The sequence below is a fragment of the Notechis scutatus genome, chromosome 1 (assembly GCF_049901735.1).
Source record: "Notechis scutatus isolate UNSWTSFEM ecotype Mainland chromosome 1, rNotScu1.2, whole genome shotgun sequence".
NCBI lineage: Eukaryota > Metazoa > Chordata > Lepidosauria > Squamata > Elapidae > Notechis > Notechis scutatus.
In genome coordinates this window covers 169,350,898-169,377,494 of record NC_142009.1, presented here as the reverse complement: position 1 = coordinate 169,377,494, position 26,597 = coordinate 169,350,898, and the positions used below count along the sequence as shown (strand labels likewise).

The 26,597-nt window shown below is 42.3% G+C and overlaps 1 protein-coding gene and 1 long non-coding RNA gene across 7 annotated transcripts in view; one reads left to right on the top strand and one right to left on the bottom strand.

Moving 5' to 3' along the window:
- The window catches only part of LOC148133089 (uncharacterized), a 147,528-nt gene extending 125,152 nt beyond the window's left edge, over positions 1 to 22,376 (bottom strand). For both annotated transcript variants that reach the window (XR_015746451.1, XR_015746452.1), the window contains exon 1: positions 22,131 to 22,376. This is a non-coding gene — a long non-coding RNA (uncharacterized LOC148133089). The remainder of the gene's footprint in view (positions 1 to 22,130) is intronic.
- The window catches only part of NRP2 (neuropilin 2), a 251,186-nt gene continuing 244,016 nt past the window's right edge, over positions 19,428 to 26,597 (top strand). Inside the window, exon 1 of one of the 5 annotated variants that reach the window (XM_087949495.1) lies at positions 19,428 to 20,390. In XM_087949495.1, the coding sequence (XP_087805621.1) occupies positions 20,315 to 20,390 (76 nt within the window). In that variant the 5' untranslated portion in view covers positions 19,428 to 20,314. The remainder of the gene's footprint in view (positions 20,391 to 26,597) is intronic. The other 4 variants (XM_087949493.1, XM_087949492.1, XM_087949494.1 and 1 more) reach the window with 4 other exon arrangements.

Sequence of the window (26,597 nt, the reverse complement as noted above, 5' to 3'; positions counted from 1 at the left end):
GGTGCTAGAACCAGAGGACTATGCCAAATGGGAAACCCCAATTGTGATTCCAGTTAAACCAGACAGGTCTATAAGAATCTGTGCTGACTATAAAACAACCCTGAACAGAGTCCTCCAGCAAAGCACCTACCCAGTGCCTGTAGTCCAGCACCTCCTTCAGTCCCTGGGCCATCTTCGCCAAATTAGACTTGGCCCAAGCCTATCAGCAACTGCCTGTCGATGAGGCAACTGCTGAGGTGCAAACCATCATCACACATTGGGGGCATTCAAGTGCAAGAGACTCCAGTTCAGAGTAAGCATAGCACTGGGCTTGTTCCAGAGTATCATGGAACGGCTACTGCACAATATCCCAGGGGTCATACCCTACTTCGATGATGTCATCATCTCGGCCAGTAGCAGGGACCAACTAATGGAGCAGTTAAGTGCAGTGCTGGGAAGATTCCAGGAAGCAGGGTTGAAACTGAAGAGGAATAAATGCCACATAGCAGTCCTACAAGTAGAATTTCTGGGGTTCCTAATTGACGCTGCAGGCATCTGACCTACAAATGGGAAGCTTAAGGCAATAAGGGAAGCCTCCACACCGCAAAACAAAACGGAACTGCAAGCAAGGGAAGCCTCCACACCGCAAAACAAAATGGAACTGCAAGCAAACGGAACTTAGGATTGCTTAATTTTTATAATGTTTTTCTGCCCCAGAAAGCAACCATCATGGAACCGCTCCACGGGCTGCTCAATAAGACGATTACCTAGATGTGGGGACAACGCGAGGCCAACGCATTTGCAAAAATAAAAAACATTTTAACATAGAACAGCATCCTCATTCAATACAGCGAGACATTTCCCCTAACACTAACTTATGACGCCTTCCCCTATGGCATCGGAGCGATCCTCAGCGACAAATTACCCAATGGGACAGAAGCCCCCATCGCATATTTCTCAAAGACATTGTCAAAAATGCAAAGAAATTACAGTCAGATTGAGAAGGAAGTGCTTGCCGCAGTCGCAGGGGTCAAGAGCTTCCACGAATACCTCTATGGCAGGTGATTCGACCTCATCACCAACCACAAACCCCTACTGGGCATCATCGCTGGCAACAAACCTACACCGAACATCCTGTTACCCAGGATGTTACGATGGACAGTGTTCCTGGCAGCATACAGCTACCGCATAATCCATAAGCCAGGAAAAGACATCGCTCATGCCGACGCTCTCAGATGATGCCCCCTTCCAGACCCAGCCAAAGACTCAGTGCTGTCCACCACAACACTACTTGTAGAGAACATAATGCCTGGACTGATGATGTCATCGGAAATCGTGAGACTCACAGCCCGCGACAAAATTATGGTGCGGTTTTCAAACTGGGTGTGGAGGGGATGGCCAGAGACAACCCAAGGGGAGGAGTATCAACCATACAAAAATAGACAAGCTGAACTGTCAGTATTAAAAGGCTGTATACTGTGGGGGGACAGAGTAGTTATTCCCCCCGTTAAGGAATAAAATACTGGAGATGCTACACAAGGGCCACCCCGGAATGGTCCGCATGAAAGCCCTAGCCAGAAGCTACATGTGGTGACCAGGGCTAGACAAGGAAATAGAAACCCGGGTCGCCACATGCACCCCCTGCCAAGAAACCAGACCGGCACCCCCAGCAGCGAGACCCAGGAAGTGGGAGACACGTACAGCCCCGTGGGCCAGAATACATGTCGTTTTCTCAGGCTCCTGCCAGGGACAGACCTTCATCATAGTTGTCGACGCGTACTCCAAGTGGCTGGAGGTGATCCTAATTAAATCCACCACATCGGAGGCAACCATAAGGGCATTCCGATGACTATTGGCCACCCATGGGTTACTGGATGTCCTTGTCTCGGATAACGTGCCACAGTTCATTTCACAGCCATTTGAAGCATTCCTGGCCGGACTGGGGGTCAGACACGCGCTGTCAACACCTGCTCACCCAGCCATGAACGGACAGGTGGAGATCATGGTCCAGTCTACCAAAGAGACACTCCAGTGAATGGGCAGAGGGGACTGGCAGGAAAGGATTGACAAAATGCTCCTAGTCCAGCACATCACACCCCATATAACAACACACTGCAGCCCAGCGGAACTGTTAATGGGATGGAGGCTGCAGACTATGCTCGACCGAGTCTATCCCAACTACAGCACAGAGACACCCCCAGATTCTATGGGAAAGTGCAGTTTGCCATAGGGGACCCGATCTACGTGCATAGCTGAACTGGGGGATCAATGTGGGTGCCTGCCAAAGTAACTGAGATCACAGGGCCCAGGTCCTACCGGGTGGAGACAGAAGCGGGGGAGATGTGGGAGCAGCACATCGATCAACTATGAGGCCGGGTCTCGAACTCAGGCAACCAGCCTGGCACCCGACATGCAGCAACAGAAGAACTCAGGACACAGACACCAACCCCCATCCCACAATGACAGAGACACTTATCTTTCGAAGAGGAAGTCCCACAGTGTCCTTCTGAGGCCTCAGGCTCGATGGTCCCTGCCGCGCCACAAGTGGGCTTCGAGACTGTTCCGCAGGCAGGGACTGGAGCAGCAGTGGACCCATCCACTTGGGCCAACACCCCAGGAACAAGTGAGGTGCACAGGTCTAGTCGCACCCACTGAAGCCCCGCCTACCTACATGATTATGTACGGTAGGTGAATGCTGATTGGAGGAACATTTACTAGGAGGGGAGGGGTGTGGTGTATGACCAAATATGGCCAAGGAGTGGAGTCGGCCAATAGACTCCACTCATTGGCTCAGCCACTGGCAGGAGAAATAAAGTCCCTTCAGTGGCTGAAGCTTTGAACAGCGACCATGCGGCTTTTTGATCTAACCTTAAATAAAGACTGCTTACCCGTTCTTGCCGTGTCCTGCCTTTCATTCACAAGCGGACCCATCTAACACTTCTCCTTCTTCTCTTTCTCTCTCTCTCTCTCCCCTCTCTATCTATGTATATGCAAATGTATACATATACGTATATGTATATATATCCTTATTGCCATCCATTTCACCTCAACTTGAGTTCACTGGGGAAAAAATCCATTAGAATGGGGTATGATTACCAAGACTTTAACATTTTTGTGTAAAGTAGAATGGTTTGCACCAATGCACACAAACACCTTTGAGTCACGTTGTTATTTCAGAAGCGATTTGTTTTTTGCCTCTTTTCTAGGGCTGAGAGAGAGTGACTGGCCCAAGATCAGCCAGCTGGCTTTGTGCCTAAAGTGGGACTTGAACTCAGTCTTCCAGTTTCTAGCCTGATGCTGCCTTACCCACGACACCACACTGGCTCTATTTAAAGTAGAATAGATTATTAAATTTTAGCTCAGTTCTTGCAAACTTCTGAGCAATGCATCCCATTCCTTTCTCTGAGAAACACCCTGTTACCTGCCTCAGTGTGAAATGTCTGTTAACTGGAATCTGCCAAGATTTCTGGCTTGAGGGCAAGATAACTAGTAAAAGAAGTTAGGCAGAAATATAGCCTTTGTGTCTGGGTACTACCTAATAAGTGGTAAAGATTGCTGCTGGTTTGGGCAAGAACATAAGAAGCTTGAGATCTTTAAAGTTGACCACTGCTAAATGGGTGTGAGAATGGGAGAAGGTGGAAATGTCAAGAGCTATTTCAATAATTAATCATTTATATTTCCTTGCTCTAAATATTAAAAACAAGTAGACTTATCCTTCTTTACTGGTTAAGATGGGAACTGATTTATAGTATCCCATTTTTCATACAGTATAAAAATAACAATTGTTTAGCCAGTATGGTAGAACACTTGAGTGTCAAGTAGAGCTTTGGTTTTAAATGCTAACTTACCCATGAAGTTTACACAATGACATTGGGCCAGTTGCATATTTGCATATTATCTGTCATAAATGTGAAGTTTCCTTCAGTTTGGCTTCTGGTGATTCTGTGGACACATCTAGGCCATTTTACTTGGCAATTGGCATGGAAATGATTTGCTATTACTTTCTCTCAAAAAGTTTTCCAATTTCCGTCTAGCATAGAATTCTCTAGTAGTCTCCCATGCAAGAACTAACCAGGCCCAATCTTACTTAGCTTGAGTACAGACAGGATTAACCATGTGCTGCCACCTGCTGGGGCAATATATCGTATGTGGTTGTTAATGAATTGCACCTAATTAATGTTTATTATATGCTCAGCACCAGCATTAAGAGAAGTGTTGAGTAGAAGTTCAAAAGGTCTTCTTTTAGGCCAATTAGAAATAACTTGAAGGAGGATGCAGAGAGGTGGTTTATCAGATATGCAGACAATGGAAAATCGGAAGGGACAGCTAACATTATAAGAGGCAGATACCAAAGGATCTCTTTGGGTGGGAACACTAAACTAAAACAAACAAGATGAAATTGAACAAAGCAAAAAAGATTTTGCCAATGATTGCCCTTTCTCCTCCCCCCCCCCCAAAAAGTAAAAAAATACTCAAATATAAGATGAGGGTTGGATGCAGCCCATTTAGGTGTCTTAATGGTTTATAAGTTGAAGTGCAGTCAGTGGGCAATGTATCTAAACAAACAAAACCACCGATATGGTAGGCTGCACAAATGGAAACATAGTATTCAGATCATCAGAAATAATTGTTTTGCTTCATTCTATGACAGAGTGCAAGATGAAATACTGTCTCAAGTTCCTAGCATCATATTTAAAGAACCGAATATTTCTGCTGGATCAATTTTTAAGGAAGCCCGACATTTTGTGTCCATAGCTTGTGCATTATAAACAGGAAATAAGGACAACCTCTTCCTTCACTCTTGCTTGCTAGCAAAAATTTTGAAGGTGTGCTGCTAGAGGGAACAGGTAGCCATGAAGGCCAGCAGTCTTCTCCTCCAATAATTTATCTACAGTACTTACTTTTTAAAACTGTGTATATTGGTGGCCATCATACTTGAAGGCAACAAATTGCATTGTTAAAGATGAAGTACTTTTTTGTAGCGGTCTTGAATTTCCATGCACATTTAATGATTAACAGAGAATTATAATACTCTGGGACTGGAAAAAAATGAATTCAAGTAGTTATATGCAGTGTGTGGTTTTATACAATTTGTTCACCTTCACCACCATTACCTATGTTATTTCTAATCCAATGCTAGATATATATTTTTAAGGATAGAGGGTTCTAATAATTTTGGCTGCCTTTTACTGCATCATTTGCATCTCTATGATGATCTTGCTGACATGCAATGACTAGAACTCTATATGATATTTCAAGGATGGTTCCATCATACACATTACTAAAATGACAGTTTATTCAATCTCTTTCAGTTTTTTTTTCTAGTGTGGAACTAATCCTTTTTGTATACCGGTTGCATAGTGACTTCTTATTTTCATGGTATTATCCTCCATGATATCAAGATGTCTTTTTTGTCAGATAAAGTCATCCCAGAACCACAAATAGTATATGTGATATTTGGATGTTTTATCCCATATATCCATTCTTGTAGTTGTCTCAATTGAATTGCATTTTTCATTATAAAATGTATTAAGACAGACCTATTTTGGAGCTCTTCATAATCCCATATATCTGAAGAGTTTGGTGTTACTGAGAAATTTACTGTTCACTTTTTAGCTCACTGTTCTGTACTAATCTCATGTAATATATAAACCATGTTTAAAACACTGGTCCCAATACAGATCCTTAGGAACCCTCACTTTGTATATCTCTCCAAAATAATCACTCATTTCTTCCTATTCTTCATTGCCAAGATATGAGAGCACCCATTCTCTTGTGTCATAGCTGCTAAGATTTCCAGGTACCTTTGTTGACAGTCTTTGCCATAAACATTTTGACAGTCTTTGCCATAAACATTCTTTTTTCTAAGTATAATTTATCAGTAATTTCCAATCTGTGGTCCGAAGTAATTAATGGTCTGTACGGGTTCTATAGATGTTGGTTTTTACTGGCACCATAATAAAACAAATTGTCTAAAATCATATAAAGGTAGTAAATCAATTAAGATTTTGGTGGTTTTACTTGAGGCCTCATGAGAACCCAAGAATTTTAAAAGTGTTGGCGATACCACAAAATTTCAGCCATTGAAATGATGAATAAATATAAAAGAGTTTTTTAATGGTTCTTTAGAAACAATATTGGGAGGGATGTCTGTGTCATGGTGCCCACAGATGCCATGTTACTGATACTTAGTATATGTGATAGTTCTCAAAAGCTTTTACATATGATGTAGTGGTCCATATAAAGAAAAGCATTGGGAAAAATGTGCTGTATTTATTAAGTCAATGATATATGTTCGTAGACACATTAAAAATATCTAGGAAATTGATAAGAGATTTAAACCTACAGAAGTCATGTTGGCTTTTCTTTAGCAAATTGTTCTTTAATAAATTCCACAATAGCTTCTCTTAACACTTTCAATGACCTGTCACTGATGGTGTTTTCCATCAGGGTCAGCTTGAGACATTTCCCATCTTCAAGCAACAAACTATGTATTACTCCTCCCATTTCATATGTAAGTCCAGTGGATTTTAGATAATTTATCCTTCAGTACTTGGTTGCTGCCTTCTGGGGTCCTCCACCGAATCAGACAAGATTATTCTATCTGGCTGTAACACTAGACCTAAAATGTAGGATTGCTTTGCCTGAACTATACATGATTGAGGGAACACATGGTAAACGTCTCCAAAGATTTGGATGACATCTTGTAGACTATGGAACATGCTTATTCTTGACTGTGCCAGAGAAAGGGACAGCTAATAGCAGCTGCAAATAGAAAGAAAGCAGAGTTTAGTAAACACCAAGATATGCCTTATTAGTTCAAACAGTGTGAACATGACACAGCTTGCCTTAGAGGTGGCAAATTCAACCCTAATGGATCTTTTGAAGCAGCAGTTAGATTATCATCTGTCAAGACTGCTGAAGTAGCATTATTTCTTGCACTCAGGCTAGACCAGATACAAAATTTGTTACACTCCAAAAGTGATTAGACTCTGACTTGAACTTCAGAGGAAAGTTGTTTGGTTATATTAATTAATTATACCTTCCCAATTGCTGGATTCTCCTTTCTTTTGCATTGCATTTTTAAAAATGTCTGTTCAAATAATGTCAGATCTGGGCACAGACTGTCAGAAAATCCCATGGCATAAAATTAATTGGAAAAAAAATCCTAAAAGGCAACAGTAGCCAGGCATTATTCTATTGAATGTACTCATGAAATTGCCAGGAGTCAGCCTCAACTCAAAGCAGACTTTACCTTAATCTGCCCTGCATCAAAGTAAGAGTGTTTGCTGTCGTGCTTAAATATGTATTGTTAAAAAAAAAAATCTGGGCATTGCAAATTCATAAATATATTCCAGAAGCTGTGCTGCAAGAAGTTTGTGTGTAAATAATCCTTCCACATTCATGTACACATACTTAAGGCACATATTCAAAAGATAAGGGGTATACCTTTGGTCTATCAAGCCAAAAATGGGGAGAAAACTGTACCTTTAAAACAGTGAAATAAATATCAGGCAAAAAGTCTATTATAAAGTATTATTGTTAAAATAGAATAAAAGGAGCATAGGGGGATGTTTGTTTATTAGTGCGCTGATCTAATTTCCTAGGTCTTTTGCCCATTCTTGGATTTCATTTTTAAGGAAAGACTTTCTGTCCCCAGTGCATTCCTCTCTTCCAAGGAATGTAATGAAGAAAATCTTACTCACTCATCCAAAGTCTGCAAAAGGAGACAGGAAAACAAAGAAAGGAAGATAAAATAAAGGCCCGATGACAAAGCTTTGAGACAGCCAGCAGTAGCTGCTATGCTGCTGCAGCATAATAAGTAAGGGAAGTACGAGGGAAACACCCTCCATTAGATCCCTTATCGCAGAGAGGTCAGGGGCAGACGGCACGGGACTGCTTCTTCCTTAGAATTCAATTTGCTGAGCTTCTTTCAGCTACATTTCAAATCCTAAGGCTATTTTTCACCGAGGCTCTGGGCCTCGTGTTTGGAGCGTAATTAATAGCTGCCAAAATCCCCAGCTCCTCTCTGAGGCCCTCTCTTGCCCGCCCAGGCATTCCATTCACTGGTGTGGTATAAAACATCCGTTTACCATCATCCTACTGAGGGCTGTTTTTTCCGCCTAATGTAGCCACCCAGTAGGACTCCGAGCAAACATGAAAGCAGCCGAAGGAACCCTTTAATGAAGTTAACCTGCTGGAACCAAGAGGGTGGCTGAGAAGAAGTGCACTTTGAAAGACTCGGCTGAATCAGAGCGAACTCTAAAAGAGGAAAAGAAAGGAAAATGGGGAAAAGAAAGGGGATCCATTGCCTCTGTACTGTTGAGGTATTGAGAGAAATAATATTGACACCCTTAGATTTGGCCTCATTAAATTCACATGCTTGGGTTCAAAGCTTTTTCTCCCCCCCCCCCCACTTTTCCTTTCTTTTTTTCTTCCTTTCTTTCCAGCTCACTAGTGTTTAATTCCATTGTTCTAATACAGATTCAACATTTTTATGTTTCTCTAGCTAACAATATCGTATTCACTTCTTTCTCTCCCTCCCTACCCATAGTACTTCTACAGACTGCCTCACAACACGTTTACCTTTGTTCCTTATTTGCACTGTTTCTGTCTTTGATAGTTTCTGGTTTGCCATCCTCCTCCTTTCTCTGCTCTGCCTGCCTTTTTCTAGTTTTCTTCTGGTTTCACTCTTTTCTGGTCACAGCTGCCCCCTGATGGCTTCCAGATGTATAGCAGTTTCAAAACAATGGGAGGTGAGGGAGCACTAAAAGCTTTGCCCACCAAGGAATTATAATAGTGCTAATTAATTTGAATGGAGGCAGAGAAGCACTGCAATCCCGATAATCTTAAAAAACAAATGTAATTTTCTTTCACTGCATACCATATGCTAAGGAAGGAAAGGAGGAGAAAGACTATCCAAGAGGAGATAGTTCGGCCACTAAGAATGAGAAAAGGTGGCTTCAACTGTTCCTTCCACTTTTGAAGCTCTTTCGGATGTCTTTTGGCAAATTGAAATCTATCTACCACTCTCCTGCAAATTGTGAGACTACAAAAGCTGCTTTGGGTTCATTGGAGGAAATCCAAGAGAATAATTGAACAAGTTTGAGGCGAGGTAGCTGTTTGGTTAAAGAGATGCCTGGCCTGATGGCTGCTTCAGTAAGCCAAGCCATTCCTTGGGGGCTCTTTTTCATACATGAGAAGAAGAAAAACACATTGGTCAGCCTAAGGATTAGAACTAAATAATATATGTAAAATACTCTTGAACAGTTTAAGTGCCATGGATGCTTAACCATAATTATTAATTATATCACAACAAAGTTGGTCTCAAATACTGACTTTAGAATCCATGATATATGTACTATAAAACAAATTTCGATGATCAGCTCCCTCCTACTGACAAAAAATGGATAATACATGTACCTGAAAATACAATAAAGGCAATACAATGTTTTAAACTCTCTAAATCTATTAAAATGCAAAGCAAACAAAACAGATGAATCAGCCCTATCACTTCCCATGTTATTTTTTTCTCTGCAGATCTTATAGGAGTGAAGACCAGGGAGGCAGAAAATGAAAAGCAACTTTAATTTGAGCTACCCTGTGGTCTCTTTGAAGCCAAAAGGTTCTCTTCTCCACTTTTATTCTCTTTCCAGAGTCAAGATTGCTGGTGGCAATTACAAGTCCAGGATTTAAACATCAAAAATACATGATGCTCACAACCAGTCTTCCTATCTTCTAGTGCCTACCCAAAGTTGGTCTGGCATCTAACCGAAGGACAGAATCTATGGTGGAAGATGCCTAGGCATACTGTGTGTAGTTATCTTTTCAGTAGTATTGGGGCCTGAGCTTGAACTCTTTGTAATCAGTCCTGTCTAGAAGCCCTTCATATCCTTCAACCAAGGAGGAATCATAGCACAGGCCAGTGACAGAACGCAATGTTGTCTTCCCCCAAAATTTATCTTTTACAACTGCTCTGTAAGGTTAAAGCAGACCAAGCCCCTAGTCTAAGTGACACTCATCATTTTAGGATTCTCTGCCAGAAGTTTCTTGGTTACTGAGGAAAAACACTGCAAAAATGTGTTTCCCAGAACACAAATCTTCAGACAAGTAAACTATGAAGTAAATATGAAAGAATTTCAACTACTGCTCTGCAACAAATGTGAGCTCTACAAGAAGATTCACTCCTCTTGTGATACTTTTTTGTGTGCCTGTTCTATGTAAAGAGCTACAAGGGACTTTCTTTTGGGCAGGAGATAAGTTTTCATCTGATCTTTAGTTGTAATAACAACCCAATAGGTTGTTTCAGGTTCACCATAATCTAGTTGTTTCATTGTCACCATGTCAGAACTAATTTTTTTCATTAATTCCAATCCAGCATTATAACTAAAATAGTACTCCAACTCCAAACTATATCTATTAATATATAAGTAATAGTAGTTTCCCAAGTGCTATTTATAAATACCCAGCTGAAACTTTCTTAATTAAAAGATTGTGCCACCTGGATGTCTATTTTTTAAATAGTCCAGATATTAATTTAAAAATATTCTACCAGAAGGACAGCAAAGTGAAGACATGCTTCTAACCAAGGGTCATCAAGTGTCACCAAGGAAACTCCGGAACTAAGGTCAACAAAAATGGATACATATACACCTATATTTTGTATTACTCATTAGAGGAATTTAGCCACAAGAGTTGTCAGACATTTCACATACGGTACTTATAATTTACTATCTGCCATCATGAATAAAGTTTTGTCTTACTACATAAGTAAGTTGCCCTGTCAATCTATTCTGATACATTAACCCATTAGGAAATTGCACATAGACCTTTGTCTAACGCTCTGTAGATTACACTCCCAGAAGGACTAGAATGAAGACAAATGCACACACACAAATTGTGGATTAATATGAAATATTTTCCTTCAAAGTCAATATTTTCCCCAACTTGCCCATATTCAATTTCAATTCAGTTTTTTTATTATATTCTTTAGCCAGCAAACCAAACTGCCAGTCTAATAAGGCATCCCAGTTGTAAATTGATTGATCCCACATCCATGTACTCTCCCTCCCTCTCTTTCTTTTATGTGCATGACTTCCTCCTTGCATGCAATCCTTGGCATGATCACTGAGAAAGAAGAAAAAATGAGATTCCATCATCACTGCCAGAAATGTATTTCAACAGTACCTTTTCTTACAATGGAAAGTTGGTTTTTTAGGAGTGGGAGAAATTAATGCACTTCCATGCTGGGTTGTTGTGCCAGTTCACAATTAGTTCCAGACCTGTCCACTTTCATATCATCAGTTGATTTCAAGTGGCTGGGTTGATTTATTATTGGCTGTCTACACTAGATTTGAAATTGCAGTCAAGCTGATCTCTTTGCTTGAAATACTTCAGCTCTGCAGAACTGGTAGGTGGTCCATTTTCCCCCACTGCCAGAAACTCTTGCCTCATCCTGACTCTTTTCTTTTTTTTCTCTCCATAGCATTGTTTTCATTGCTTTAGAGTGGGCAGAAATGAAGGTGACACTGAGTCAACTTTACATAATCTGAGAAAGTCTGAAAATATGGAATATGGAATTCTATCCAAGGTATGTCATACAGTAAAATCAAAGCCTTTTGTGACCTAGGAGCAAGGAGAATATAATAGCTTAGCTGCACTTAAAACATGAGGCATAGTCATTCTTGCAGATCTGGAAGAATTTCACTGTGTTTACTTGACATACTTTACAGGCAATCCAAGATGCCACATTGAACTGCATAATGAAATTCAGTGTTGACTGCCTGGCCCTAGACTCATCCCCATCTATTTTTTTTCCAGAAAGTTTGCTTTTGTCTTCTCCTAGGGCAGAGAGAGAGAGTAACTGGCCCAAAGCTGGCTTCGTGCCTACGGCAAGACTAAAACTTACAGTCTCCTGTCTAGTCTGGTACTTTAACAATTACTCCAAACTGGCTTTTCTACAATGAAATGTGGAGAAGCAAACATATTACTGAAAGGTTTTGTTAAACGTAGTGAGTTCTTCCAGCATACTTCTTTCTTACTTATCTTATAAATTCCATTGTTTGCTCTATGTTTCCATTAAACCATTTATCTTTCTTAGGTTTTCTCTATCCTCTAGCTCTTATTTGGACATATAGCCAACACAATGAGTCCCAGTCATGGATTTGTTTCTCAGAAATATATATTCCACTTTAACTATTTGATAATGCAAATCAAATCAATCAATCCATCAACTTATTGGTAACCTTTCCCAACTTGTTACTTGCAAATACAGAATTGTTGGCCTGCAAAAACCTCTTGCTCCAATTATTTCAAGAAAGGTAGCCTATCAATCTGGAGGACACCAGGTTGTTTCAGCCTTTCTATTTAGTGCAGCCCCACTGCTACATGAAGAGGATAGAGACATAAAGTTTGCCTTGTGACAGAAACCAATCTAATCTGGCAACATGGCAATCTGCATAACTAGAACCATCGACTCAACCTCTTCTCTCTTCTGCCCCAGTTCTAACAGAGTTATTACGTGACTGTTTGAAAAGGTGAATGTGTTAGACTTTCACATATATATGAAAAGACTGAGAAGCAGGATATAAGTATCATCCACTGTTGTGGCTTGTTCCACAATGACAGAATGGTGACAAGTTATTAATTCTTAAGACAAATTCTTAATATTCTAGAAAGAACAAAGATGTGAGATGTGAAAGAAGAAATCCATTTCACCCAGACAGGAACTGAGAATGGAGCAAGACAGGTTCCCAATTTGAAGATACCCTTTTGCAAGAGAAAATTCTTTCCCATAAAAACTTCAGCCAGCATTTCATCTATGACATTCTTCCAGCTAAAATTTATTCCAGATGCTGAAGTAAACAAACTATTAAAGAGCAATTAAATTACAGATTTTCTGAGAGGTTTTATGGAGGATTTTCATACACTGAGATGGAAAGGTTGGGGGAGGGAGACTATTAGCGATGGTGTGTTAAGGCTTTAATTCCAGTGAAAGTTACATGCCCACTTTAAATGAGGAATCTGCTGAAGTCAGTGTAAATGGGGAATCAAGATCCAGGTCAAACTCAGTAGCTCCTACCAATCATCTCTGTAGTTACACTGCATCCAATACAACCCTAGGCACTTAGATTCTCACAAAGCAGAAAACTGATAGAAGAATGTAGTTGTACATAGCCAACATATTTAAAGTACATAAACTTTCCAAGTCTAGGCAGGACTGGGAAAAGCCATAACTCTATGGTAGAGTTGTGCATGCAGAACAACTATGGTTAAACTGAGAAAGATACAATCTAAAACTCTGCTAACAGTGAGTGTTGCAAAACATGAGCTGAATAGGACAGGCTTATTTGATTTAACATAGCTTTAATACAGCAGGGAGTTGGACTAGAAGACATCTGAAGCCTTCTAGCATTCTATTCTGATTAATTAATTTAGCTTCCAGGGCTCCTATTATGCCCTATAGCTACAACTGCTGTCTTCCTCTCTTCCTCTCACTTTTCTTCCTTTATATAGTAGATGATGGGGGCAATTCTGGAGGCCCAGGCAGGGTGTGTTTTGAAAGTTTCTCCTCTCAAAATAGCATCTTAAGCCTACAGGAAATTTCATGTCCATATTTTGACAGTACGTGTGCTTTTTGTGTCACTGTTTTGGGAAATTCTGGGAATGACAAAATGAGAGCTGAAAGATTCACTTGGCACTGTGTGTTGCCCATTTCTTCTTTGTGATGTGGACGTCATTCATTGTATAATATCCTAAACACAAACTTTACACTAGTAAATCTCCTATTGCATTTGACTTTATCATCCTACTAAATATGTTTAGGATTATGCCAGTTTTAATTATGATGTTCCCCCACTCTCCTTCTTAATGGATGTGTTTCACCACGCTCAGAAAATACATTTTTGTTCTTACAGATAAGAATTTGGAGGAATTCATATATAACATGCAAAAACTATGTTATAGTTTCCTAGAGCTATTTATAAGTGTATAAACAAACAAATAAGCCATGCATGGCTAGCTTGAACAGAATCTAACCATAAGTTAGCCATTAAAATGTCACACTTTCATGCTGAAAATTCACTGAATTATACTCCCATTTTCACTAGCAAACTATTCATTAATAAACTATTAGTGGCAGGTGAGATAGAAAAAAAACAAAATGTCTATATGGTTTAGAAAAAAAATCAAGGTAATATTTACAATTATTTAACAAAAATCTGGTTAAGGAAGCATGTACATGGATGATAGTAAACTTTCCTAAGTGTTTTCTTTATATGATGGATCACAGCAATATATAGATTTTATTAGTAAGAATCAACTACCACAATTTGCAGTTTTTATTCATCAATCCAAAGAAATACCACTGACTTCAAAATGCCTTGGTTTCATTTGTCTTTTATCATGCAGGGGAAATGGATTATTAAATCTCATCTCTTCAGATGTGCTGAACATGATTTGTACAACATCTAAGGAACCAAAAGAGTTAAGTTTTACATTACCAGCTCTTCCTGGTGTCCTGATTCCTTGCCTTTTGTCCTCAATAATAATGTGTGAATTTTCCAAAAACAACATGCTTGTTAATTAGTTAATGTCTAAATCACACACACATCCAGCCTGTTAAATTATTCTTGGTTCAGAACAAAACTGAACATTAGATGATATAAAAAACTCCCCTTAGACATCTGTGACAGAGTTTGCAATGTTTCAAGTGAGCAGGTGCAATTTGTCATAAAGACAAAAATATATCATTATCAGATGGTTTTAACAGAACTTTTTATAAACTGTACTAAAAATGGGCCAGATTGGTTGAGAAGTTCTGTGCAGTACAAAATTAAGCTCCCAAAGAAAAACAGTGAGTCATCCTGGGAAAATAATTATCATTTATTTTCTAGGTTTAAAATGTTGAATAATCCCAGTAATCCTTACAGGTCATCCAATATCCCCCCCAAAAAAAAAAGAAGAGAAATTGCCTAAAGCAGGTAGTACAGTAGCTAGAAATTCTACAAATTTCATTTGAAGAAAGAGGTTTAATTGTGGAGCATTTTTCAACAAAACAATGAAAAGTGGTTGAGTAGTATTTGTCAAAAGAGAGGTGGAAGGGAAGGGAAGCGGGTGGGACATTGTCAGGGTTGGTAAAAGCTGGAGAGAAAAAGTAAAAGATATGATACAATTGTCCAGTAATCTTGATTTTTTCTTTCTACAATCACAAAGTGTTTTGACTAGTTTAGCTTAGTGATGGATTGCCTACTAAAATGAATGAATATGAGATATACAATATGTAAATATAGTAAATGTTCAATAAATGTAAAACGAAAGGGACAATATTCTCCATTACAAAGCTGATAGGACTGGAGATTGCACCTTGTGTGCACAGAATCAGGTATCAGAACTTTCCAAACTTCAAGGAACAAGAAACTGCACAGGGGGGAAGGGGAAATGCAACTGATTACAGGTCTGGCTCCCATGTTGCTACCAGTTTAGTTTTAGGAAAAAACTTCTGCAGCTCTTCAGAAAATTAATTTGAGAATAAGCAATCCTTACGTTTGGCCTAAATGTTAATATAACCCTTTAATGGTAAATCTTTCTGGGTGCTATTGTAACAAAGCAAAAATCCAATGAAATTAGCATATGGAAATGTGAAAGCATCATTGTGGAGTCTGAATAATCTTTCCCAAAACTGGTGCTTTTGCTAAACTGCAGGGTGATCTCTTTTACCCTCTGCAAAGGTTTAGATATTTACATAAAGTGCTTTTTTAAGGGACTACAACACTTTACACATGCCTTAGGGATTTTGAGAATAGAAATAGAAATAGACTAGACTAGACTAGACTAGAAGCTGGAAGGGATCTTGGAGGTCTTCTAGTCTAGTCCTCTGCTCAATCAGGGGAACCTATATCCGTGATGGCGAACCTATGGCACACATGCCAGAGGTAGCATGCCCCAGTTCAGCTTTGCCATGTACACATGCGCGCGCACCTCCCACCAACTAGCTGGTCTTTGGGTCTCTGCCGTGCATGCGTGGGAGGCAGAGTGCATGCGGGGCCGAGGTGCATGCACGGGGCAGGTGCATGCGCAGGGGATGCATGTGTATTGCATTTTGGGGATGCGCACCCTGTGTGCACTTTGGGCACTTGATGCCAAAAAGATTAGCCATCACTGACCTATACTATTTCAGATAAGTGATTGTCTAGCCTCTTCTTAAAAACCTCCAGTGATGGAGCGCCCATGATTTCTGGAGGTAAGCTGGTTAATTGGTTCCACTGGTTAATTGTCCTCACTGTTAGGAAGCTTCTCCTTAATTCTTTGGTTAGTTTCCTTCTTCAGCAACAGAGTAGTCAATGTCTGAAATACTCTACCCGACTCTGTGGTTTCTTCCCCAAACCCCAAAAACTTTAACCTTAGACTGTCTACTATTGACCTCACCCCTTTCCTAAGAGGTCTGTAGGGGCGTGCATAAGCGCACCAACGTGCCTACCATCCCTGTCCTATTGTTTTTTTTTCTTATTCGTATCCATTTCCTGTATTCATAACTATGTTTTTTTTACTTATACCTATTACCTTGTAAGCAATTGACAAACCAAAGAAATAAATAAAAAATAGTTTCCAACCTTTTTTTTTGTCCGGACCTCTCATGCTTTGGAGAATAGTTTGACCCCCTCTTCTTTGCAGCAGCCCCTCAAATACTGCTATCATGTCACCCCTAATTCTTCTTTTATTTAGACTAGCCAGACCCAAAATCTGCAGCTGTTCTTCATATGGTTTAGACTCCAGGCTATACTGGACATTAGAAAGTAAGAGAAAGGTGGGAGAAGAAATTAAGGTTTGATTGATAAGCATCAGTGTAGGGGAAAATATGCTTCTTCTGTACAATTTTCACAACCAGGAAAAGCTACAGAGTGTTCTGTTTTAACCAAATTTAGCAACTCATCAGATTAAGTAAAAGGTATACTAGACATAATTTCATAAAGACATAATTTCTCCATCTCTCTGAATTACAGATTTTGATTCAAAATACTAAAGTGCACACTTGAAATTAAAACAAGAAAATGGATATTAATGTATCCTTAGGATAGTAACATGTTTAAAAAACACAAGAACTATACATCTTCCTCAAAGGTTGCAATTCTCATTAATTCCAGTTACCTTGGCCAAATATTTTAATCTAGTAAATCTGGAAAGTGTCAGCTTGGGGAAAGACTAATTTAAGCCATCTGTCTTCCAATTTTTTTTAGAATAGTTTTTGCCATAAAATGAAGGCACACTCTTCCTCAAGATGGGCTCAGCTTCTGGTAACTATCTGCCCATACCAGCGTTGTTTTCTTAGCACCAACAGGGAGACAGTTTGCCATTGCCCTCTTCTGGTGATGCTTTTAGGCACCACCCCAGTCAACCGTGAGATTTCATGGTGAGGTTTTATGGGTAGCCACCAGGTACAAGCACTTGAGCTTTTGAGCACAGTAACTCTTCTTGTCACAGCATCATGATTTTTTTTTCTTAATTTGCCAATTTCACCACCCCTATATCTTTTCCTTAACACTGTATTCTTTTTAGTTTTGACTTCATATTGTTCTTTAGAGATTCAATCAAAACCTTGGCTTTTTCAAGGATCTTTCTACTTCCCATTCCTCTAGCACAAAGCCAGTGTCTAAGTATTGCAATGAAGTGTGTGATTTCCCTCTCTTTTGGGGGGAGGGGAGAGAAAAAGAATTGACCTATGTGGATGCAAGCAATTCCAATTCTAGGCTTTAACTGAAGTCACAGTACTCATTTTTGTTCTTGGCATTCAAGAATACTTAAATACCAGCTACCTCCATGTGTCATCAGAAATATGCCTCAGTTCAATGACATGTACTTCCAAACGATTTATATAACGACCAACATTAGAACTTGATTGATTGTCCTGACTGACTTGAACCTATGTGCTAGTTCATAAGGACTAGTCTTGTAGAATAGCTGGCACAACTGCAGTCCATGATTGGCATATTGTTTGTTCAACCTACTTTGGGAATTTTTTCAGAGCCTATGCTCCACTGGTCCGTCTGATGATAATTTCTCTGTACTGAAAACTGGTGGAAACTGAGCAGCTCAGTCTTATAGGAACAGTAAGAAAGGGCCCTTTCTTACTATCCTTACAAACTGGGCGCAGGGAAGCCTATGTATGCACGCGGGCTTTCAGCAGATGCCTTGGGAGTGCTTCCAAAGCAGCTCTTATGAGAAAAGCCAATGTGCTAATAGGCTTCTCATGACTGTTACCATAACTAGCAGCAGCATCTTGGCATATCCACAGGGTACCATGCCAGACCTTGTCATAAGAATCAGCTGCTGTAGTTTTGTTGCATGTGCCCTGCCTGCTTGCCCTTCTCCTTCCCAGGGACCAGGCAGAAGTATGTGTGCGTGAGTGTGTGTGGGGAATAGGCTGCACCAGCATCTGTTCCAAGAGCAAAACATCCCAAGATCAATGATGGGTGACTTCATGAGCACCTCCAGGAGCTCTCATCCAATATTTGCTAACTGTTTCTTCTGGGATTTGAAAGAAAACAAAAACAGTTTCCCAGTCCAGAGCCTACAAAATCTTCCACAAGGCTTCCCATACAAGTATTAAATGGCCCTGATCCTGCTTTTCTTCCAGTCCCAGTGGGGTCAGCTAGATGCCATGTGTGCACAGAGGGGTGAGGGACAGTGTATAATGACAGAATAAGTAAAAAAAATATTGATCTAGACTTTGGATGAAAAATGCACAATGCCTATATTATGCTGATTTACGTCTGATTTCATTCTGCCAAAGGTAAGAGTTTTGTATAACTGGCAAGCCTGCTTTCTCTTACCCAAGCAAAAAAACGGCTCCATTCTTTTTTTTTTTTTTTTTCAACCACAAGTTATTTAAACCAATCTCGGTCTGAGGCTGCATAGTTATCATTTTCCTAGGGGTAAAATGCTGCTGGCAAGATTTATGCAAAAAAATCATTCCACTATGTTGTAGCGCATAAGGTATCTCCTGCCAGCCTTTTAAGTGTTATTTGTGTCTCTCTCTTTGTGTGGGTGGTGTTTGGAGCTCAGAACTCCGGTTTATAGTTGGAGAAAGCTGTGAAGCATTGAAGCTATCACCTTCCGCCGACAGCGGAATTTTAATTTTAAATACCTATCACTTTATGGAGGGATGCAATATGTAGCACGTTCACGCGACCTCCCGAGAGCTGGTGGGGAGAAACTCCCCTCCACACAAGCAGGCCCAGCCAAGACGCCCAGCGAGAAAGAGGCCTCCGCGCCGGACTTGTTGCTTCTCCCAAGAGCCGGGCATGGGCTGCAGCCGAGAAAGTCGAAGCCGGTCCGGTGCTGCAGGAAGGGACACAGAATGATTATGCCGCCTCTGCCGATCGCCGCGCCTTCGCTTGCCCCGCTGGATCCCGGCCGAGTTCTGAACGTGGACTGCGCGGCGCTTCGCGGGCTCCCTCCCCTCCCCTCCCCTCTCGGTGTGTTTTGTTTAAATGAGAAACATAGAAGGGGCGGGCCCTGGTCGAGCGTGTAATCGGATAGCTCTGCCTTTCTGTCTGACATCCACATGCTGCTCTGCCTGAAAAGACTGCGAGGAAACCGAGGCGGAGGCAAAGAAAGGGAAGAGCAGCGAACCCCGCACCAGCGTCCGCACAGCTTCAGTCAAGACCCCACGCGTCGGAGGAAGGAGGCGGCGGCGGCAGCAGCGGCGGCGGCGGCTATAGAGCAGCACTCGAGGAGTCGTTCGCGGCGCCGCATCCGGAAAACGCCTCTGGCGTGAAGCCGACCGCCAGCCGCTTGAGAGCTCGAACTGGAAGCGCGCGGGGGGAAGCAGCCGGGCGCCGCGGGCTGGGAAATCGCCCTTCGCCGGGAGCGCCGTTCGTTGCGCTCTCGCTCTCCGCCGCCAGGCTCGGGCGAGGACTGAGGGGGCGGGAGGGGTGCACGGCTGGCTTGGTGCGATGCCAAGGCGGCCTTTTTTCGGCGGCTCTGCGAAGAACCTAGCCGGTGGTGCCGTGCTAAAGGCAACGCCGCTCTGAAGAACGGGGCTCTCTCGCGTGCTCTGGGCGTGCGCGGTTCTGTTGCTCCGTGTGTTGCCGGCGGAGCGGTTTTTTTTTCTGCTGAACGTCAGGAGTTCACTCCAGCTCGGCGATCTTTTAGGGAAGTGGGTTTATTGCGGAGCCAAGGGGAGGAAGCTCCGGAACGGATTTGAAAGCTCGGCAGAGGAAATTCTGGGACGAAATCCTCCCGGAGAGTTGCAAAAGAAAATCCCGCTCTCCCTGACCCAGCGCGGCTTGGGAGGAATCGCTCTTTCCCCATCAAGGGTTTCTCCATCCTCCCCGAAATGGATACAGTTCCTCTGCTCTGGGGATTTCTCCTTCTTCGTTTGGCCGGATCGGGAGTCTTGGGGCAAGCAGCAGGTAAGACCTAAGGATCACCACTTCTATTTTAAAAGACACTCCAACCCGCCTCTTCAACCAATTTCTTTCAAGAGAGATGGGGAAGCGACCAATCCGGGGTTACTCAACCAGATTCTGCTTATACCTTCGGCCGTAACTACTCCTTTACTGAAAGCCCCACTTGAGTTGGTTGCAAAATGGATGATGACTTTGTAACCAACTGAAAAGTCGGGTTGTTTTTAGCTGTGCATGTCACATATGGAATAAATCAAAGATCTAAACATACCACCAAGTCTCCCTTGCTATATAATATTTGTGGAGGCGGAGAGAAAATATAACTTCTCCAAATCTGTCCTGTCTTTATAACAAAAAAAAGCCACAATTCACTTTTAAATATGAGATACGTTTCAGATTTACATTTCTAAAATAAGAAAATTCCGACTGGGGTGGTGCTGGAAGGAAGATTCTCTTCTAGAAATAGAAAAAGTTTGCGTTTTCAAAATTGAATGAGTGGCTTGGATTCAATGAAAGAACAGCCGACCGCATCTTTCCTGCTTAATATCTAAGAAATAGAGTCACCGAGGATGCCCTTTGAATATGTTCCTGCCCGTGTACGCACGCGCGTACAGGTGTACTTTCTTCCACGGGGGAGAAAGAACTTTGTAACAATTTTGGCTGAAAACCCTTGCAAAACGGTTATAAACTTTTCTGGATGAAACTTACTGGCCAAAAGGGGTGCAATGAAGGATCGAAGCAATCCATATGGTGCATTTCAGGTCTATTTCAAAGCGCAGTGAATTGTTAAAACCCTCTATTGCTTCTTTAAAACATCCTTGTTACTGAAAGAAAAAGGGAGACTGGAACTAATCTCTGATTACTGGCGAAGTGGGCGCACTAAACCCATCCGCCTTTAATTACTCCTTTTGAGATATCAGACGCTCCTTTTCTCTAAATTGGTTACTGAGCGCTCAGGGAAAACTCTGATAAGGCAGATCAGACCCACAAACAACAGAGGGGAAGAAGAGCCAGGAAACACAGCTTTATCCAGCGAAGTGGAGCAACTTAAGGTAGTTTCGAAATAACAAAGAGGGGGGCGGGTTCCCTGTACCTCTAGCGCGAAGCGAATACAAATTGTTCGCTGCGGGGTTACAAGTCGATTCCAAAGAGAGTCTGATTCAATTCGAGGCCTGCTTGGGCGCAGCGCAATTTTGCGCACGGTTCCAGCACTAAAAAGTCTGGGAATTACATGGATTGTCGACCAACATGCAGGGTGGCTCCCAACAATCAGGTTAGAATCAGGTTATGACAGGTTTTCCACGAAGATGGCTTCATTTTACCGATGAAAGAAATCCGCTGCTCGCTAGGCCTTAACCGAGCGCCAAAAAGCATGAAAGCTTTCCCAAGGGTGGCTTGAGCTTAAGCAGAGCGCTTTTCTCACAGCCTAGAAAAACAGCCGAGCCACGCCACAAAGTTCCTACATCAAAGCCCGGGATCTCTAAGTGGGTTTGAAACCTGGCTTTTTTCTCTCAGACAACGAAACGTTGGAGGGATGCAGCGGGTGGGCGAGGACCAACTTCGGGCGGGCTACAAGGCAGGATGGCAGGCGAGAGTTCAAAGCGCTGATCCAAACGAACCTGCCGGAGAAAGGATCGCTAAGGGCGGCGAAGTAAGAAACATAAGAGTGATGGGCTTCCTCTTTTTTTCAACGTTCAGATTACTTCAATCCCTCCCGACCCTCCTCCACATTCGAAATAGCAGTACCGTAATTCTCGTGCCTGTTCACCGGGAGGAGGCAGACTCTGCGACCCTTCGCGAGCCCCATTGCAAAAGATGGCACTGGATACATTCGCCGGGGCGGCGCTTCCCGCAGAGTCCAGGGCGTGCTACACGCCGCCACCGCTGTCGCTTTTGGCGAAGATGAGCTTTGCGGCAGCGTCTGCCGCCCCTCCGAGGTGGCGGGCAGAGAATTGCCTCGAGTCCCACCAGACGAAGCGGGCTTGCCGCCAACCTCACTCACTTTTGCGGACCTTTGGCGCTGCCCTCCCCTCCCCTCCTTATTTAAACAGCTGGCTAGAAATCCCTTTGGGAGTCTGCGCGGCATCCGTGAGTTGGGTCCTCCGGCAATCTTCTCAAGCCAAGTTCCCCGAGGTCAGTTGGGCCAGGCGGTGCCTTCGCTTTGGGGAGCTTGAGGTTTGCCTTAGAGCTAAAGTCTGGCCGAGAGGGCTTGCGAGGGCCGTCCCATCGCCTGGCCCGGTCTGCCATGTTTTCTCAAACGAGCCTTTCCCGCCCTGGCGCATCTTGACTATTGGATGCCGCAGAGCTCCTTAGGGGAAAGAAGCCTCCAAGGGTGGGCTGGGTGGATCACAAGACCCGCAACAACTATTAAGCAAGCTGGTGCAGGGCAAAGGCTTGCTGAAGCGCGCTAATGCTGGCCCAGGCTGCGCTGGCTGACTCCCATTTGCTTCCAAAAGGCTACCCACCCTGGAAGTTGCAGCTGATGGAAATAGCCTCTCCCCACCCGGTTCCAGCCTGGGAAAATCCGGAGTGGCCGGTGAAATGCAAGGCAAGCCCTTTCAGTTCTGTAGGGGTGCTGGTCACTCGTTTCTGCCCATCATAAAAATCAAGAAGAGCCTCAAATGAAGGAACAAGAAAATAGTTCCCGGTTCTGCTAAGTTATGCTTTGAATAACAAAAAAAATGGCAAGTGGAGCATCCCTATCTGTTAGGTGAGCCCTTAAGCAGAGGTTTGGAAGCCCTGGGATCAGGATGAAAATGTCTGAGAGCCATTTATCTGCTAGAGAAGCCTGGAGGGACCCTTTTCCTTGCAGCCCTGAGTGGACTATAGCCACCTCAGCAGCAGTGGTTGAGGAATCTCCCCAGAGGAAGTTCTTCCCCCTCACCTCCCCAACCCAGCCTGGTGATTTCAGGGAAATCAGCAATGAGATTGAAGTAATGGAGGGAATAAGGGGGAGAAAGGGTGATGATTGTGTTGTAAATACTGGCTTGTTTCTGGATTCTTGGCAGTGGTGCCTTGCTGCAGTGGGTGGCTACCTTGAAGGCTGCAGTAGCCCTGTGTTAACAGCAGGCTGGGTTTTTAAAATCTCATCTCGCCCCCGAGGTTGAGGCCATAGGAGCTAGGTACTGGCAGAGGTGTATTGCTGGTGTAGGTTTGCAGAGAATGCCCCTCTCATCTCTGCCCTTCTGTAAGCCCTGGGCATCCGTGGAGGCTGAACAACTGAGAGTCTTTTCACTTCCAGGGCTTGGCCATTCTGGCAGAAAGAAGTGAAATTTCACAAAAGAATATATATATGTGTATGTGTATATATTGTATGTGTGTGTATGTATGTATATATATATATATATAAATGCCCCAATGAATTTAAGAACAAATGATGATTGTGATGGTGTGTACATTGTGGGTGTGAAGGGGAAGGGTGGGTTTTTAATTTGAATCCATATTGAAACAAAAAAATCTAACCATCAGAAGTTTCTCTTTGGGGAAGTAAGAAGGGAAGGTAGGCTTGTTTACTGGAGGAATTTATTCCAACAATCCTTTTTTTCTCTCCCCCAATAGCATCTGCATAGGGAGTGCTGTGGATGGGGAAGGAGTGGAGATTTAGCAGGTGGGGATTGGCAAAAGTAGCTTTTTGGTTCCTCTCAGCTGTTAGGGTTCTATGAATAAGGAGCTCTTCCATTTTCCTCTGCAGCTGTTGTCTTCTGAAAGTCCCTGCTTGTGCATTTGCAGGATTTGCTGGAAGAACTGCAGATGTAGGAATTCTGTCCCCCCCTGCGATTCAATGATCTAAATTTTCTGGAGACTAGGAGAAGTTGTCCATATTGTTAAATCCCAGTCAGAGCTTGATGGAAACCAAATGGCATTGTTAACTGGTTTAGAAGAAGCCTTGGACTTTTGCCAGTGGGCCTGGTGAAACAGTCACTAATCCTACTTTTCAGTGCTGCTTTTTGTGTTAAAACATGGCAGCTCAGGAGGTAGGTGCATTAGAAGCTCCTCTTTGCCCAATCCCTATGGGCATCCTTTTGCAAACTGAAGGAGGTGAGAGGCTGCTTGTAGGGACAATCATCTCTTTTGCCCCTTGGCATTGATTTGCATTTAAGAGATGCAATTTTCTTACTAATATTTTTTTAGCAGGATTTAATATTTTGAGTAAGAGGCATTGTGGGATGACAAGAGGCATTTTGGGTTGCTTGCAAAGCCTTTGGACATTTTTAGAATATTGGAAAACTTTTCCAGATAAGCCAAAGTGAAGGACTACGTTGCATGTTATGCTACCCATCAAGCAGTATATTGGTGTAGGAGTGTAGCCATTGTGGAATCTCACCTTGAACTGTGAGATCAGTGGTGATATTCTACTGGTTCGGCCCGGTTCTGCAGAGCCGGTAGCGGCGATGAGCAGCGGAGACCGAACCGGTTCTCTCTATCACTCTGCTGTTGGGCCCACCTGCCTGCCCAGGCTCCCATACTCACCTTTATCCTCTGAATTTGAAGCACAGTTGCTTTGCCCGGCACAGAAGAGTTCTGCGCGGCAGCTGCTGAAGTGACTGGGATTCTGCAGGCTTGCAGGAGGTGAGTTAGAACGCCTCTGTGCCTGAGCAAACGCCTCTGTGCCTGCGCAAAGTGTATGTTTGGCACGTGGAAGCAAAGTGTGTGCATGCGTGCAAAGCATGCCCACCAAGCCATAAACCACCAAACCAGTGGTAAAATTATTTGAATCCCACCACTATATGAGATGGGTGGCAAATAAATTTGATAAGTAAATAAAACATAGTATTTGAAGCTAGTGGCAGCAGATTATGGTTAAACAGTCTTAATATAAAAATTTGAACTAAGCAAGTGTCTAGTTTTCAGAGACTTTAAAAAATTTCCAAAAACTGAGAAAGAATTAGAATGAAGAATGTCTGCCTCATATTTCATTAGCTTTCTGTTTTGTAAATCTTAAAACCTATCAGGATTTTTCAAGGACTTACGTTGTATTAACTTTGCTCCTGCTGTAAGAGTAAGAATACTGTAAAATATGTTTAGCATGTCCTGCTGCAGTTTTGCATTTGCTGTATTCAAGAAAATGATACACAAGTGACATTAATTATGGGTAACCATGGAATGCAAAGTAGCTGTATCATGTATGATGCATTTCTTTCCATTATGGGCTTCTGTGCTGCTAAATTGTAAACCCACTGGTTTAAGGATAAATGTAAGAGATACACAGAAATTTTGGTTTATACTCTATATGGGGAAGGGGGGAGAAGTCGGGGAATGTAGAAGGAACTCTCATTTTGGGAGTTGAACCACTTTCAGCTCTTGTCACCCTCAGGAGCAATTTCAGTTGCAAATGAACCTCTGCCTGTTCTTGCTTTTCCCAGTGAGGAGGAAATTGTGGCTAATGCTTCATTTCAGCTGATTGATTTCTCCTTAATACAGATATAAAGTTAATAGAGGAGAGCAGAGCTGTGGTTAAGCTATATAGCCCCAATTGCTTGACTTAGTTTGATTGAATCTCTTTTCTTTACAAATATAATCAAATAAATCTGATCCTTCTTTCAAAAGAAGAAAGCTGTTTAATGGTAAAGAGGAGGATGAGAGGCCAACTTGCAGGCCAAGCTGGTTTTAATTCTACAGACTTTGATACGTCCACACATAGATGAGTTAGGAAGTCATTCCCTAAGGGGGCATAGTCAAAATAATTCAACATGGATGTGAATCATTGCTTAATACTCTGTAATCACTCCTCAGTATTTCCATGAATGAAATGAGGATTCAAAGGTTGATTTCCTAGCAATATGAAATACTAGGTGTGCATACAGAATTGGGCGTGAGAGTGGGAATTATTATGGGGTGAGTGAATCTTCTCTCCAGAGTCATTTAATCCTTGCCCTTTGGGCTCATTCCTCCAATTAGTTCTTGTAATAGGGAGGACATCTGCTGGTTTAGGGCATCAGGTACAAGCTATGAGAAACTCTTATGCTGTGCTGAAGAGGGTAACTTTGCCAGCAGGACTTATGAGGTGACAAGTTCATCCTTTAGTTTCTAAACTCGAGAGGAAACTGCCAAGCTTCTGAAGATCAAAATGCTATATCACCAAAAATACTTTTTTGCTTTTATTTACTTAGGCAATGAATTTTTAAAATGTCTTTCAAAGCAGTTTACAGGTAGGACTCTTGTACTTTGCTATCAGTAAAACAAGCCCATTAAATCAATTTTAAACAAAGAATG